The 14,486-nt window shown below is 68.5% G+C and overlaps 1 protein-coding gene across 1 annotated transcript in view; it reads right to left on the reverse strand.

Moving 5' to 3' along the window:
- The window catches only part of MUC5B (mucin 5B, oligomeric mucus/gel-forming), a 39,819-nt gene extending 27,161 nt beyond the window's left edge, over positions 1-12,658 (reverse strand). The window contains 21 exon segments of the mRNA XM_052661712.1: positions 598-711; positions 789-927; positions 1,261-1,412; positions 1,516-1,616; positions 1,724-1,776; positions 2,193-2,326; positions 2,328-2,449; positions 2,665-2,791; positions 3,741-3,835; positions 4,169-4,333; positions 4,630-4,767; positions 5,089-5,158; positions 5,266-5,376; positions 5,633-5,707; positions 7,629-7,738; positions 7,967-8,057; positions 8,167-8,281; positions 8,385-8,646; positions 8,949-8,999; positions 9,436-9,489; positions 12,589-12,658. Of these exon segments, the coding sequence (XP_052517672.1) occupies positions 598-711; positions 789-927; positions 1,261-1,412; positions 1,516-1,616; positions 1,724-1,776; positions 2,193-2,326; positions 2,328-2,449; positions 2,665-2,791; positions 3,741-3,835; positions 4,169-4,333; positions 4,630-4,767; positions 5,089-5,158; positions 5,266-5,376; positions 5,633-5,707; positions 7,629-7,738; positions 7,967-8,057; positions 8,167-8,281; positions 8,385-8,646; positions 8,949-8,999; positions 9,436-9,489; positions 12,589-12,658 (2,349 nt within the window).
- Positions 12,659-14,486: the final 1,828 nt, after the last annotated feature.

Below are 14,486 nucleotides of genomic sequence, written 5' to 3' on the forward strand. Positions count from 1 at the left end.
CTTGGGGGCCGTCGGTGATGGGGGGAGTACACGGCATGCAGCCCCTCCCAGCCCCTCGGACCCCTGCTTCCTCACACATCTTCCCACCTCAGAGCAGGTGGGGACCGCCCCCGGCCAGCAGCTGCACTCTGTGCTGTGAACCCCGACCTCCCTCTGCTAGAAGGGGTCACCCCAGGTGTGGTGGCCTGAATGGAGGCCCCCTCCCAGAAGGTGTGTCAAGTTCTAAGCCCCAGGACCCACAAGTGTGCCCTGGTTTGGGCAAAGGGTCTTAGATGGGATAAGTGAAGGGTCTGGAGATGAGACCATCCTGGATTTAGGGAGGGCCCAGACCCAGGGACAGGACGGGGGCAGGACGCAGAGAAGGGGCCGTGTGAGCTCAGGGCAGAGACTGGGGGGACGTGGCCACAAGCCAGGAGCCCCAGAAGCTGGATGAGGCAGGAAGGACCCTCCCCTGGAGCCTCTAGAGGGAGGCCCAGACCCAGGAGAGAACGCCTCTCCTGGGTGTCAGGACCCTGGGCTGTGGTCTGGAGGCCTGAGGCCCCCGCGGGGGCTCGGACAGGACTGCAGAGGGAGGGGGCGGCGCCCAGGCTCCCTCACCCCCAGGAAGATCTTGATGGCCTTGGAGCAGGTGACGCCCGTAGTCCCGCAGGGCACGTTCTCAGTGACGATGCGGAAGGTCCCGTTGGCGGTGTCACCGCCCCCACAGTAGTCCTGCGGTGGGGAGGAGAGGGTCGTGGTCAGGGCCCCGGCACCGGCGTTGTGGCCCTGCGCAGGGAGGAGCCGCATACCTGGGCCAGCGTGTACTCGCAGCTCCCCTCGAAGCCGTAGCGCTCGCCGTCGAAGGTGAGGAAGTGGCCGTCCCCATAGGCCACACAGGTGCCCAGGCAGGGCCGGTCGCTGCACTCCCACCTGCGGCCCCTGCAGGTGCTGCAAGCAAGGGGAGGCGGTGCCGTGACAAGGCCGTGGATACAGCCCCTCTTCCATAAAGTGGGAGGCGGTGCTGCCCCCCCAGGGCTCCAGGGGTTCACAAAGCAAGGAGCATGGGGCCCCAGGGTCCCGTACCCCACACCCTGGGTCGCGGTCTTGTCTCCTGGCCCAGCCTCAACCTCAGTGCCCGGGGTGCAGGCACAGTCATGGGGGCGGCTTTAACCGGCCCTGCCACCTGCTGGGCAGAGGAGGCCAGGCCCTGGGCACGGTCCAGGGGCCGCCAGGGAGCTGCGCTGTCGGCCCACACCGCCCCTCCGTGGCCCCTCCACACACCAGGTGTTACAGTCGACCTTGATGACCTCCCCGGGCTTGTAGGCAGCCTCGTTGTGCATACAAGGGCAGTCCTCCTTGGCCACGCAGCCTCCGCTCCCGTCGGACAGCAGCCCCACGGGGCAGACACAGCCCGACACGCAGTGAGTGCTGAACTGTGGACAGGCGGGTGTCGTCAGCAGTTCCTCTGGCCCGGCTCAGGGATGCCGCCCACCTGGGCCCCCCAGCAGCACAGCCACACCCTTCAGGCCGACTCACACAGTCCACGTCCAGGGTGTGGCAGCTTCGCACGCACTCGGCCCCCGGTGCATCCGCGGAGGTGTTGCTGCAGTCAAGGAACACCATAGGGGCCACGCACCCTGCAGAGACAGCCACGCTGGGAGGGCCTCCCGGCCAGCTGCCGCCCTCCCCTCGGTCATGGGGGGAGCATGGGACCCCAAGGGCAGAGGTCCAGGGGAGGCCGCACCTGTGCTCTGCTCCGTGGCCCCCAGACAGCTCAGCCTCCCGCTCACACACGAACTACGAGAGACGAGGGTGGGGGCAGTCTGGGCCACTGCCCCACTGCCCCCACCCAGACCCCAGCCGGGACCCGGGCCTTGTTGTGAGCCGGGGGCGGGCACCTTCTGCGGGGCTGCGATGAGGACCCCACCCCCCACCCGAAGGCACTGGGGGAGTGAGCGGAGGTGCCAGCAAGGCCCCTGGACTTGGCGAGGGTAGGGGTGGGGTGCAGCAGGGAAGAGGGGAGGCCGGGGCAGTGGTGCACCCAGGCCGGCCCTCCGCAGGCTCCACACCCGCAGGACACCTCCCCGGGCCAGAGGGATGGTCCCTGTCACAAGGGCTGAGGGGCGGGCAGGGTGAAGGCCGCTCCGCAGGGAGCCCCTGTGTTTCCGTGTGAAGCAGGTGGGGTGGAGTGGCAGCGGAGAACGGCCCCTCACCACACCACGCCGTTGTCGTGAACGACCTCCCCGGGAGCCACCACCGTGCCGCCCAAGTAGCAGGGACAGGCCTCGGCGGGGACGCAGTCGCCCGCGTCGTCCAGGAAGGTGCCCTGGGGGCAGACGCAGCCGTCCAACGGGCACGAAGGCCACGTCGCAGGAGACGTCGGGCTGGCTCAGGGAGCGGCAGGTGGGCTGGCAGCTGTCCACCACGTGGGCGTAGCTCTGGGTCTTCGGGCAGCTGCTCGCGTACTTGGCTGGGGGTGGACGGGGTGACACGCAGGTCAGTGGCCGGGTGGCCCGTCCCCGCTCACCTTGGGCACGTCCAGACTGGGGCTGGAGTGGCCCGAGGCTCGGCTTCCCCTCTGGGAGTGGGGAGAGGCCTGAGCTCTCGCTGAGGACACGCGGCAGGGGGTGTCCCAGGGTGCCCAGTCCCCCCCCACGCCCGTCTAGCCGGCTGGCGGACACTCACTGCACACGCCGTCCCGCCAGCCGCGGAGCAGCACACCGCGGGCAGCGCAGGCCCAGACGTAGGAGGACAGGGCTGCACACATGCAGTCCTCACTCTTCTCACAGTTGCAGGTGTCAAACAGGCAGTTCTGAGGGCACATCGGGGCGTCAGGGACCCCAGCCCACCAGAGACCCTCCTCTCCCTGTCCATCCTTCCTGGGACCCCCATCTGGGCCGGAGACACGGGGCATCCCCAAGCTGGGCATAAGGCCATGGGATTCGGGGGGAGTGGATGCGCTGCCCTGAGGGACGGGAGAGGCTGGGCTGTGTAGGGACAGGGTTGATGGACGGCTCTGCGTGGGGCCAGGACAGCGTCCAGCCTGGATTCTGGATCTGTCACAGGTTGGGTTGCCTATGAGGAGCGTGGGTTGCGGGAGGAGACTAAAGGCAGAAGCTGGAGGTAGGGCGGCAGTGGGGGAGGATGCTGGCAGGCCCACAGCACCCCCAAAGTGGGCCTGGGTCTTCCAGCCGTGGACACACATGCCCCGGGACAAGAGCCTTGTGCACATGAGGGTTTTGGCTTCCTAAAAGGTGGCCTGTGAGCCAACTGTGGTGGGTGGAGTTGCGTCCCCAAGAAGAATGTGTCCCTGTTAGGCCCCTGGGCCTGAGAACGTGGCCTTGTTGGAAACGGGCCCCTTGCAGGTGTGCAGAAGCTCAGATGAGGTCATTAGGGTGGGTCTGAACCAGCACACCTGTTGTCCCCACAAGGAGAGCTTCGAGCGCAGACACACAGGTCTGGGTCCTCGTGGAGACGAGCAGAGGACGGTGCCGCCTTGTGGCCCCCAGAGGTTAGGGAGGCAGGAAGGCCCTGGGGCCCTGCCAGCTCCGTGATCCAGGACTGGGGTGCGGGGTAGAGGCCTCCAGCTGTCACCCCCCACCCCGCACCCAGTCTGTGGTCCTTTGTCACGGCCACCCCAGGCAACACACACACCAGCCGTGGCTGTGTCCCTCGAACGGGCCTGACCCGTGGCCGTGGAGGTGTGGACCGTCCCGCTCCCGGCACCCCGCCCCACCACGGGTGCTGGCCAGGGGTCTCACCGAGTGGAAGGGCCCAGGGCTGACGACGGAGTGGCAGGGTGAGAAGGGCCCGGCAGGGCGGGTCAGCAGGGAGCACCAGTGCAGGGCGTAGTTCTCTGGATGGGGGGCACACGGCCGCCAGTCATGGGCGCGGCTCAGCGCTCACCACCTTCCTCCCACACTGCCTCCCCTGCACCTGCCCACCCGCCCAGCCCCGCTCGGCGCCCCCAGGCCCCGTGGCCAGTGCCTCCCCCAGGGACACTGATTACGGGCTCACCGGCTACGCTAAGTGGGCACTGCTTACAGGGCAGCAGGCGCCTTCTGGGGATGAGCCCCCAGCCTGCCGAGGACCCTGCATTCCCCCCACCTGGTCACCCCCAGCCCCAACCTCACAGCTCCCAGGCCCAGACCCGGGTAATCCGAGGGCCCCGGGGCTGCTGGACACACACCGTTCTCCACGCTGAGGGAGCAGGGGTCCTCGAAGCTGTTCTTGACGTTGGGGCAGGCGGCCTGGGTCTTCCAGGTGTTGGCAAAGGCTGCGGCTGTGGCCTCCACCACACCGCCGACGGTCCGGAAATCGTCAGCCTGGTTCTGGTTGAAGTTCCCACACAGGCCTGTGGGCAGGGGTGGGGGGGTTGGGCATCAGGGGGCTGCCCAGTCCGGCCCAGGCTCCCCACACCTGCAGGGACCACCACAAGGTGACCCCACCCAACCAGAGTCCTGGGATTCCAGAACTATTTGCAGATGGCCTCTGGTGGAGGGGTAAGGTCAGCCCCCACGCTAAGCCCACCATGAGGGCAGCGTGCCCTGCGCTCCACCCTCGCAGGTGCTGTCCCGGGCCAGGGTCCTCGCCTCGCAGGCCGCGTCCCCCCCTGGCTGCCCGTCCGCTTCCGCCCCCCGCCAGCCTCACCGCACATCCGGCCGCGGTAGGCGGGGTCCAGCCGGAGGAACACCTGCATGAGGGGCGTCAGCTGCACCTGCAGCTGCAGCCAGGGGCCCGTCTGCACCAGGATGAAGAAGGACGATGGCCTGAAGACCGTGATGTCCGCTGCGGGGGGTGGGGGCGGTCAGAGGCTGGAGGTGGGCAGCAGCCTGAGTCTTGGGTCTCAGGACCGCCTGGCAGGAGCCCGGGCCACGCCTCCAGGGCCCAGAAGCCGGGCAGGAGCTCGCGTGTGCAGGAGATCATGACCGCTGACCCTCCTGCGGGGCCGGGCACTGAGAGGGTGCCACGCGGATCCCCACAGAGCCGCCGTGAGGCACCCCCAACCATGCAGCCGAGAACCACATAGACCTGGGAGGGGCCGGGCTGGCTCTGTGCCGCCACCTGGAGGCCTCGCCTGGCCTCACAGAGCTCCCCGGGGCCACGTACCCACAGACACGGGCAGCTGGGTGTAGATGGAGTTCACGAACACCCCGCCGTTGGCCTGGATCTGGACGGTCTGGCGAGAGGAGGCGGGGCTGCGGTCAGTGAGGGGAGGAGCCAGCCTGGCGCCCCAGCGGGGGACCGCCTGCCCCCGCCCCTCTCAGCCCCCAGCTGGGGCCTCACCGTGTCCCCTCCGTTCAAGCTCAGTGTCACTGTTTTGAGGCAGTTCTCGTTGTCCGTCAGGCCACACTTCCGCAGGTCGGCCAGCACGGTGAGCGTGCTGTCCGCACATACCTGACGGGGCAGGACAACCCACGTGCTGGGTGGTCAGCCCTCCACCGGGCAGGGAGCCCCATGCCCAAGAGGCCCCTGCAGGGGTGGGGAACTCGCATGCGGTCACCTCGGGACCCCTCGTCTCCGGGCCCCACGAGTGTGAGCTGCTTCTGGGAATGGAACCCCGGGAGCTTCACCACTCTGATGGCCATCGGGGGACCCTCCTCGGGGCAGCGAGGGGCCAAGGGCCTCGGGAGGCCCAGCAGGCGGGGCTCACCTTGGTGAGGACGTAACTGCAGTCCCCGTGTACGTCGTAGAGTTTCTCGTCGTAGGTGGAGATGTGGGACCCGCCCTGGACGGAGCAGGTGCCTGGGCACGGGAGGTCCTGGCACTGCCAAAGTCCCCCGGAACAGGTGCTGCGGGGAGAGGGGGCAGAGGGGATGTGGGGAGGGATGGTGTGCCCCATCCCGGCGGGGTGGGGCTAGGGGCGGGGCGGGTACCAGGGCGGGGCCGGACCAGGGCAGGGCCGGAATGGGACCAGGGCAGGCCGGGGCGGGCCGGGACCGGGGCGGGACCAGGGTGGGGCGGGGCCGGGGCGGGGCCGGGGCGGGGCCGGGGCGGGGCGGGGCCGGGGCCGGGCCGGGGCGGGGCGGGGCCGGGGCGGGGCCGGGGCGGGGGGCCAGGACCTACCAGGAGCTGCAGCTGGTGTTGAAGGAGGCCCCAGGGGCATAGATGCGGCCGCTGTGGGTGCAGGGGCACTGCCGCAGGGGCAAGCAGCCCGTGTGGGTGACGTCGTCCAGCACCGTGTCTGTGGGGTGGGGCACGAGTTCTCAGCGGGGGCTGGGGGCAGGTGTGGGAGACATTGATGGGAGGCAGACACGGGGAGGGGGCAGAGACAGTCGGGGGGGGGGGGCCATCCCCGAGGGCCCGGAGCACCTGCCTGGGGGGCAGAAGCAGCCGTCCACGCAGTGGTCCTCGCACAGCTGGGAGCGCTCGGGGTTGGAGCAGGTGTCCACGCAGGGCGAGCCACACTCCTGGTGCCGAGTGTTCAGGGGGCACGTCTGGGCTGTGGGGGGGAGGTGGTGCTTGGCCCAGCAAGCCACCCCTGCCCCCCCCACTCGCCATGTGCCACCAAGGGCCCGGGAGACGAGGGCCTCTTGCCCAGTCTAGCTGCCTTCTGGGTGAGGCGGGAGGGGAGGGGAGCGTGGGGCCCATGACCTGGGGACAGCCTCCAGCGCCCACCTGGGTTCAGGGGGAGCCCTGCTCAACGTGCCACGGCCACCCTCTGGCGCCCAGATACCCAGGCCTTGCACCACCCCCTGCTCTCCTGCCTTCCTCTCGCTGTGGGCCCACAAGGGACTCTGCCTGCCGGGGGTCCCCAGCCAGGGGCCAGGCGTCGTGCCCGGGGCCACCTCCCCGGGGCCACCTCCCCGGGGCACTCACGGCAGAGGTCAGGGCCCCTCCAGTTCTGAGGTTGCCCCCCAGCGTGGGCGCACTGGCGGGAGTACTCGGCGAAGGTGGCACACGGGCAGGTGGGGCAGCGGCACAGGTCCTGGGTGCAGGCGGCCACGTACACCTCGGCGTCCACCAGCCCGTGGCACGGAGCGAAGGCGGAGCCCAGCAGCGTGCTGCGGCAGACGCCCTCCTGGGAGACAGAACGGAGGCTGTGTCCTCCCTGGGGCTTGTGCGGGGACCCCACCCTGCAGCCTCTCCCAGGCCAGGGAGCCCCCTCCCCCAAGGCCCCTTCATCCCTCGCTCTTCATCCTCTCATCCGTCTCTCCACCCACCTCTCCTTCCACCACTCTGTCTGTCCATCCAGGCCTCCACCCAGTTGGCCAGCTGTCCACCTACCCCCCCCCCCCGCCCCCGCCATCCTTCTCAACCCCTGACACCTTGCCATGCTTGGTGTGGAGTCTGCTTGGTGACCCATGACCCTGGACTCCCACCGGGCTGCAGGACACACCTGCCCAGGAGGGGTGCAGACCCCACCCTGCAGAGAAGGGGCGGCAGAGGGGCCTACCCCCCAGCCCCTACGGCAGCCCCAGTGGGGTCAGCACCGACCTGCTGATGCCCACCCTCCTTCACCCCCACCCCTGATCAGTTCCAGGGCCTCATTTACAGCTGCTGGGTTCCGCTCATTTCAGGGATCCTGGAGCCTCTAGGCCACTTCCGGAGGTGGGATCCGCCCAGCTCATTGGAAGGGCTTTTCCCTGGCTCCCCAAGTGCCCCTCTTGGTGGGTCTGTGTCTGGGGGCGCCACGGGCAGGCGCTCACCTCATCTGTGCAGTTGTCAGCAGCGGGAGAGGGCAGAGGGTCCTGGCACTGCTCCGTGGGCCCATCCAGTTTCTGCAGGTTCCCAAACTGTAGTGGGCTCAGCCTGGCGTCTGCAGAGAGCAGGCCCTCTTTGCAGACCTTGGGGAGCTCTGAGGGCAGAGCTCCTGCCTGTGCTTAGGACCCCCCCAAACCCCCCCTTCTGAGGCATCACTGGAACTGTTGACACCCCTGACTTGACCCCTGCCCAGTGCCCCAGTGAGACCCACCCCTGCACCTCCAGCTTCCCAGGGACTGTGCTAGGGTCGGCCACCCGCCACGCCTGGACCTGGGGCACTCACTGTGGGTGTAGAACTCGCTGACGGCCCGGAGCCCGTTGAAGTCGCCGCACAGGCCACAGGTCTGGTTGCCGTACTTGGGGTCCAGCTCCAGCTGGGGGCAGGGGAGGGGCAGCTCCAGTCTCCGCCGGCCCCCTCACCCAGCCCCTGGGCCCCCCCCCAGCCCTGGGGGGCCCCCCAGTGGGAGGCGTGGGCACCCTCACCAGGGCGCTGTCTTCTCCGTTCCACATGAAGGTCAGCATCAGCCGGATGTTGATCCTGACGTAGGCGCTGCTCCGCTCCACCAGGAGCCCCGCGCGGCTGTAGGGCAGCTCCTCCCTGGACAAGAGTCCGGTGCTCCCATGCGTCCAGCCCCCTCCCCGCCAGCTCCGACCCCCGCCCGCCTTGGAGCCGGGCCCCTCTGCGCCCCGGCTGTGCTCACCGCCACCCGTTGATGAGGACCGAGCCGTTGGAGACCTCCAGCACGAGCCCCTGAGATCTGAGGACGATGTGGGTGATGGTGGGCCTGGAGCCCAGCAGGCCGCGGCGGAGCTGCAGGTTGAAGTCCTCGTAGGCCGAGCCGCAGTGCGCGGAGAAGACGTAGTTGCACAGCCCGGGGAAGCGGAAGACGTCGCCGTCGAAGGTCTTGTAGTGGAAGTCGCCCCACGTGCTGCACACCCGCCCGCCGTGGGCCGCATTCACGGCTGTGGGGAGTGTGTGGTGGTAGGGGGGCGACATTCCCTGGGGCCAGGCCCCTGTGTGGGGTGGGGAGCCACCGCCCCCTTCCTCGCTCCCCTCTGCCCTGGATTCTCGCTCCTGCCCAACCTTGAGGGCCTCACCCCAGCACCTGGGCTGGCCCCCAGGAGAACCATCCACAGGGAAGGCGCCCAAGGCCATCCAGCTCCTCAGCTGCCCACACTGTCCCGGCTTTATCCCCAGGTCTGTGACCACCCCAGAAGCTGGCAAACACCCCCAACCCTGTGGGCCATGGGCGGCGTCCACTTACGGCTCATGGTGGGGAAGACAGTGATGGGCGGGATGAAGGTCAGGTGCCGGGCTGTGAAGGGAGCCAGGTCACACCCCGAACGTGGCCAGGCGGGGACCAGCCACCGTCCGCACCCCCAGGACCCCTCACTGGCTACCCTGGGGCAGCAGGGGGCCGCAGGCCAGCCTGAGCCAGCCCAGGGCGCCCAGGACGAACGCTGTCCCTGTACGGCGCTCCCCGTCTGCCCACAACACGCTCCTGCCCAGGTCTGAGTGTGTCCCTGCTTGTGTGTGTGTGAACATGTGAGCGCGGGTGGGCAAACGCGTGCACACGCATGTGTGTGAGCGTGTCTGAGCCTCTCTGCTCACTGTCTGTTTTCTCAGGGCCTCTGCTGCCCCCTCCTGTGGGCAGACGGGTCCGGGGGGTCTCCGCGGCACGAAGCTGATGTGGACAGGGGACCCCCTGCCGGCTCCGTGCCGGGCCCTCCCTGCCACGCCCACCCTCTGACCAGTCATCTCCGGCTGCTGACTTGTCCAGCTCTGCAGCTCGCGGTCCTGGGTCTCTGCAGGGCAAGGGAGTGGGAGTCCATGAGAAGCTGGCCGTCAGGACCCTGCCCCGGGGCGGCGTGGTCTCCGAGGCTGCAGGCTGGCAGCCATGGGAACCGCGCCCCGTGCCCGGAGCTGACCGCCCCCCATCTGCACGTTGTGCACCTCACTGTGGCTGGGGTAGGAGGAATCAGGAAAGGGTGTCGGCTCGCTGACCCCAGGCCACCCCAGAGAGAGCGTCTGGCCCCCTCCACACACCCCTCGGAGAAGGACAAAGCCTGGCTTTGTGGGGAGAAGGACACACTGGTTGGAGAGGCTTAGCAGAAACTCAAGACTACAGCCAGCTCCACCTTCGAGCCCCCAGCCCCATGCAGGCGGGAGGCCTGGGGGCCCAAGGCACCTCATGTCCCCCACCACCGGGGGCGCCCCTCCTGGGTCCAGGTGCCCCCGCCACCTCGGTGGGCAAGACTGAGCCCCCTCCAGGCCCCTCTCTGTGAGGCTTGGCCAGGGGCACCCCGCACACACAGCCCCGGAATTCCTTCCTCACGTCGGTAGGGCTCTCCCCGCTCCTCCCAGCCTATGCTGCATGGGGAGACGGAGGTGAGGCCCGGAGGTCCGCGTGTCCCTGGAGGGGTGCTGCCCGGCGAGGGGTGCTGGGCCAGCTCTGCAGCTGCCGCACCAGGCTCAGCTCCCTACGCTACCTTCCGGCCAGGACACTGGCCCGAAGGCCGTGGGCACTGGCCCGGTGCTTCTCTCTCCTCCTCAAGGCCCTGTTGACCACGCTTCTCCCTGCCCACCCTGACCCCTGGCCCTGACCCCAGGCCCGCAGCCTCTCCTGTGTGTACCCCTTGTTTTACCCACCCCCGGGTCGAGAAACCAGGGGCACACGGACAGGCTCACACGGCACCCCTTCCAGGACCAGGTGACCACCTGTGAACCTGGCTGGTCCAGAGCTCGGCCAGGGAGATGCCCACCACCATCCACCCCATCTACTGCAGTCCGGGCACACATCCCCCGACGGAAGCCCCTCCACTCAGGGCCAACCTCACCCCCCACCCCCTGGGGGCTCAGCCCAGGGGACACCAGCGCGAGGCGGTGGATACACGGGATCCAGGCTGACGTTCCTGTCGGCCTCCTGTCTGCGCTCGGACATGGATTAAAGACAGGAGCAGCTTTGTGTCCTGAGGGCGCTGCAGCAGTCTCCGCAGGGGCGGAGGGGCTGAGCCCCGTCTGAGCGAGACTGGGGCCACATATTTCCCACCCCTGGGGCAAGGGAGACACTTGCACACACGCAGAAAGGCTCCTTGAGGGTGAAAGGAGAGGCACCCCCACCAGAGGGGCACCCCCCATAGGGGCACCCCCACCAGAGGGGCACCCCCCAGAGGGGCACCCCCACCAGAGGGGCACCCCCATCAGAGGGACACCCCACCAGAGGGGCACCCCCACCAGGGGGCACCCCCCAGAGGGGCACCCCCGTCAGAGGGGCACCCCACCAGAGGGGCACCCCCACCAGGGGTGATGCCACACTCTCCCTAGGCCTCGACTCAAATCTGTCTTGGAGGAAAGTTGTGCACGTGTGTCAGGGAGGGTCCTGGGGCAGTTAAGCATGTGGAGAAAGAAATCAGATAATTGGCCAAAGGTGAGCAAAGGCCTGGAAGACTGCCCTCCATAAATGACTTAGCTGCCTCTCTTCCTGGTGGCTCAGACTGTAAAGAACCTGCCTGCAATACAGGAGACCCAGGTTTGATCCCTGGGTCAGGAAGATCCCCTGGAGAAGGGAGTGGCAACCCACTCCAGCCTTCTTGCCTGGAGAATCCCATGGACAGAGGAGAGCCTGGAGGGCTACAGTCCATGGGGCCGCAGAGTCGGATGTGTGACTGACGCGCCTCACTGTGGGGTCGCCCGCGCCCTTTCTGGGGAGGGGGTGGGTTGTATGGGACTCCTGCCTGGTCTCTGTCGTGACTAAACAAAGCATTTCTCTGTGCGCGTTCCCACGCGTCATGCTGTGGCCCTAATAATAAGCTCTGTGCCTTCATTTACAGCTTTTGCCTGCTTGAGAAATGCATTTTTTTCCCTGAAGGCAAGGGCCGAGGGGAGTTTGCGTCCTGCCTCGAGGCCCCGGTGGGCATGTGGCCAGGATTCCTGCTTCTCATCCAGACCGCCCGGATCCAGGTCCTCAGGGAACTGAGATCTCCCTGTGGCCTCTCCCACATCACAGTAGCCACGGTGAGCGTCTCCTAGCAGGAAGGAGCCCTGTTTGAAGGACTTGCCCTCAACAAGAGAAGGGAAGTGTGCTCACCGCAGGCCTGCTGCCCCGGGGCTGAGCAGGGCCACGGCTGGCCAGACAGGCCAGCCGGGCACCCGAACCGCACAGCAGGTGCCAGGCAGCATCTGGTACCCTCACCAGGAGTTGCCACGATTCAGCCCCCACCCCAGGCCTGCCCGCCCTCCAAGAAAGGCGGCCTGGGGCAGAGGCTCTACAGACTGTCTGCCCACCCCTTCACCGCCTCCTTTCCATCGGTGGAGAGGGCCTCAGGCGGTGCCCAGCTGCCCAGACCCCTGAGAATGGGGGCCCTGCAGGAGTGACTGTGGGGCCCGGGCCCAGGCCAGCCCCACTGGGCGCTGCCTCCCCCGGCAGCACCCCTCGTGTGGACAGTGAGTGTTATGCCCTTGGTGCTTCCCCGGCTCCGGGGCCAGATGGGCGGCTGCAGGCGAGGAGGGCAAGAAAGGCCACAGGGCAGGTGTGGCTCCTGGAACAGCCGAGGGTCTGATGGGGCTGCCTGGAGGCCACTGCCTGGGCCAGCACCGAGGGCAGAGTGGGAAATGCAGACCCCCGTGGGCACCTTTTGTGCTGACTCTGCCCGCTCGGCTCTGCGATGGTGGTGGGGGACCCCACAGAGACCAGAGAGACCCCCCGGCCCAGACCCCTCACCCAGCACCAGCCCCTCCCATCCCCGAAGCCAAGACCCTCGGTTTCCCCTGAGGTTCTAACTTCTCCCAGCTCAGGCTGCCCAGGAGTCCAGGACACGCAGGGCCCCGTGGAGGACACGCTGCCCACTATGGGCCTGCGGGGGCCACCTCTGCTGTGCCGGGAGAGCGAGGGGCTGCACCCTTACCTGCCGTGCCCGCCGAGAGCAGGGCCACGAGGGCCCACAGCAGCGCTGGGCACCCGCTCGGGGCACCCATCCTGGGGCTGGCGTGGTGGGCGGGCGGCCAGAGGGAGTGGGGCACGCTGCTCACTCCCCTGGGGGCCCTGGGGCTTATGTAGCAGGAGGCCTTGGCCCCGAGCCCGGCTCCCGGGCCACGCAGGGCACGGTCCTCCCCCACGACAGCTGCGTGTGTTTGCTCTTGGGGAGGGCCGTGGCACGCAGGAACGCGGAGGAGGAGGGATTTGTGGTTCTGGGCCCCAGAGACGCGGGACCCCCCCACTTTTCCCCACCCCACCCCCCAGCAGCATCGGAGAGTCAGAGGGAGGGGGTGGGGGGCGGGGCCGGCGGAGCCCCCTGAGCAGGGTCACTGTGACCACCCAGGCCCGCTGCTGCCGCGCCCGCTCCCGATAGGGTGGCGATGGGCTGGATGAGGGCAGACCCTGGGCCCGGGCAGTGCCCCCATGCAGAGGAGGAGGCTGTGCGGGCGCCACTTCCGAGGAGCGGGAAGGGCCGGACATCTGCTCCCCGCAGGAGTGCGGAGGCTGTGGGTGGGGGAGCGCCTGTCCCCAGGCTCGCAGGGGTCCCAGAGGCCCCAGCCGTGCCAGCAGGACCTGTCCAGGTCTCTGGGCTCCTCTCCATCACCAAGTTCAAATTCAAGGGGAAACTGGCCTTAGGAGTGAGGTGAGGGCCAAACAGAACGCAGGCCAGGAGCCAATCCTGGCATGCGGGCTGGGGTGTTCATCCTCAGGGCTTGCCTCTCCCTCCCCACCCGGGGTCCCCGCCAACAACAGGCTGAGCAGGGACCCATGTCCACAGGGACGTACTCCTGGCCCCCAGCAGGGCTGATGGGGCACCCTGGGGCTGGGGTTCTCCAGACCCCAGCGCCCACCCCAGATGCGGTCCCTTAAGGCCTAGCTCCCCGGGCCGGCGTGGCTGGTGGTGGCGGTTCGATGGTGACCCCCGCCCCGGGCGCCGACTCGCCCGCAGCGCCCTTCTTCCAGCCCAGCCACGCCTCTCTCCTCGGGGCACCTCCTCTGCCTTGCCACTGGCCTCCTGACCGCAACCCTGACGTGTCTGAGCTCAGAAGGCCCAGGGGTGCCCGACCTGCCCGCTGGCGGGGGGCGGTTTCCAGGTTTGCGCGGTGAACACTCAGCACCTGTACCCACTTCCCTCAGCCACCCCGCCTTCGTCTCCCCAATGAGTCCACAGACGTGGAATTTCTGGGGCAAAGGGAAAAACCCACCTTAAAGCTGTGGGCATCTTTGGCCGCCATCACCCCGCCGCCCTCAGCTTGGCCAAGGGCCCCGCAGGCCCTGCTTCTCCTCTTGGCTCCTGGTGTCTATGGAGCGCCTCTGGCCCCAGCGAGAGTTGGGCGTGGGGGGCCCTCCTGCCGACCTGGGTTCTGGGTCTCAGTGGGAGCTCAGGCTGCCCTCCCGCCCCACGCTCACTGTCACCCTCTGGGCTGGGGCTGCGTGGTCTCCTAAGTTCTCTCTCAGGGACCCAGGGGTGCCGGCAGCAGAAAGCACAGCTGGAGGGGCTTCTGGGGGAGGGGTCTCTGGGGGAGGGATGGGCCGGGCCCCACAGGACCGGCCTGGGGGTGCCCTGGGGCCCCTGCCACCCCTGTGTCCCCAGGCTGCGGCTGTGCCCGGCCTCCCTGTAAACACGGGGCTCTGCACCTGGTCCCTCGTGTGTGCGGGGGGGCACACTGCAGACCTCTGGAAGGAAGGAAGGAAGGAAGTGGGAATCTGGTCCCCGGCCTGCACCCCCGTGCCCAGCCTTCTCCCGCCTCCCCGAAGGCCCAGCTCTTGGTCTGTGCCCCCAGCCTGACCCCAGTTGGACACCGTCAGAGCTAGCACACCCCTCCG

Source organism: Budorcas taxicolor, chromosome 25 (assembly GCF_023091745.1).
Source record: "Budorcas taxicolor isolate Tak-1 chromosome 25, Takin1.1, whole genome shotgun sequence".
Classification (NCBI taxonomy): Eukaryota; Metazoa; Chordata; class Mammalia; order Artiodactyla; family Bovidae; genus Budorcas; species Budorcas taxicolor.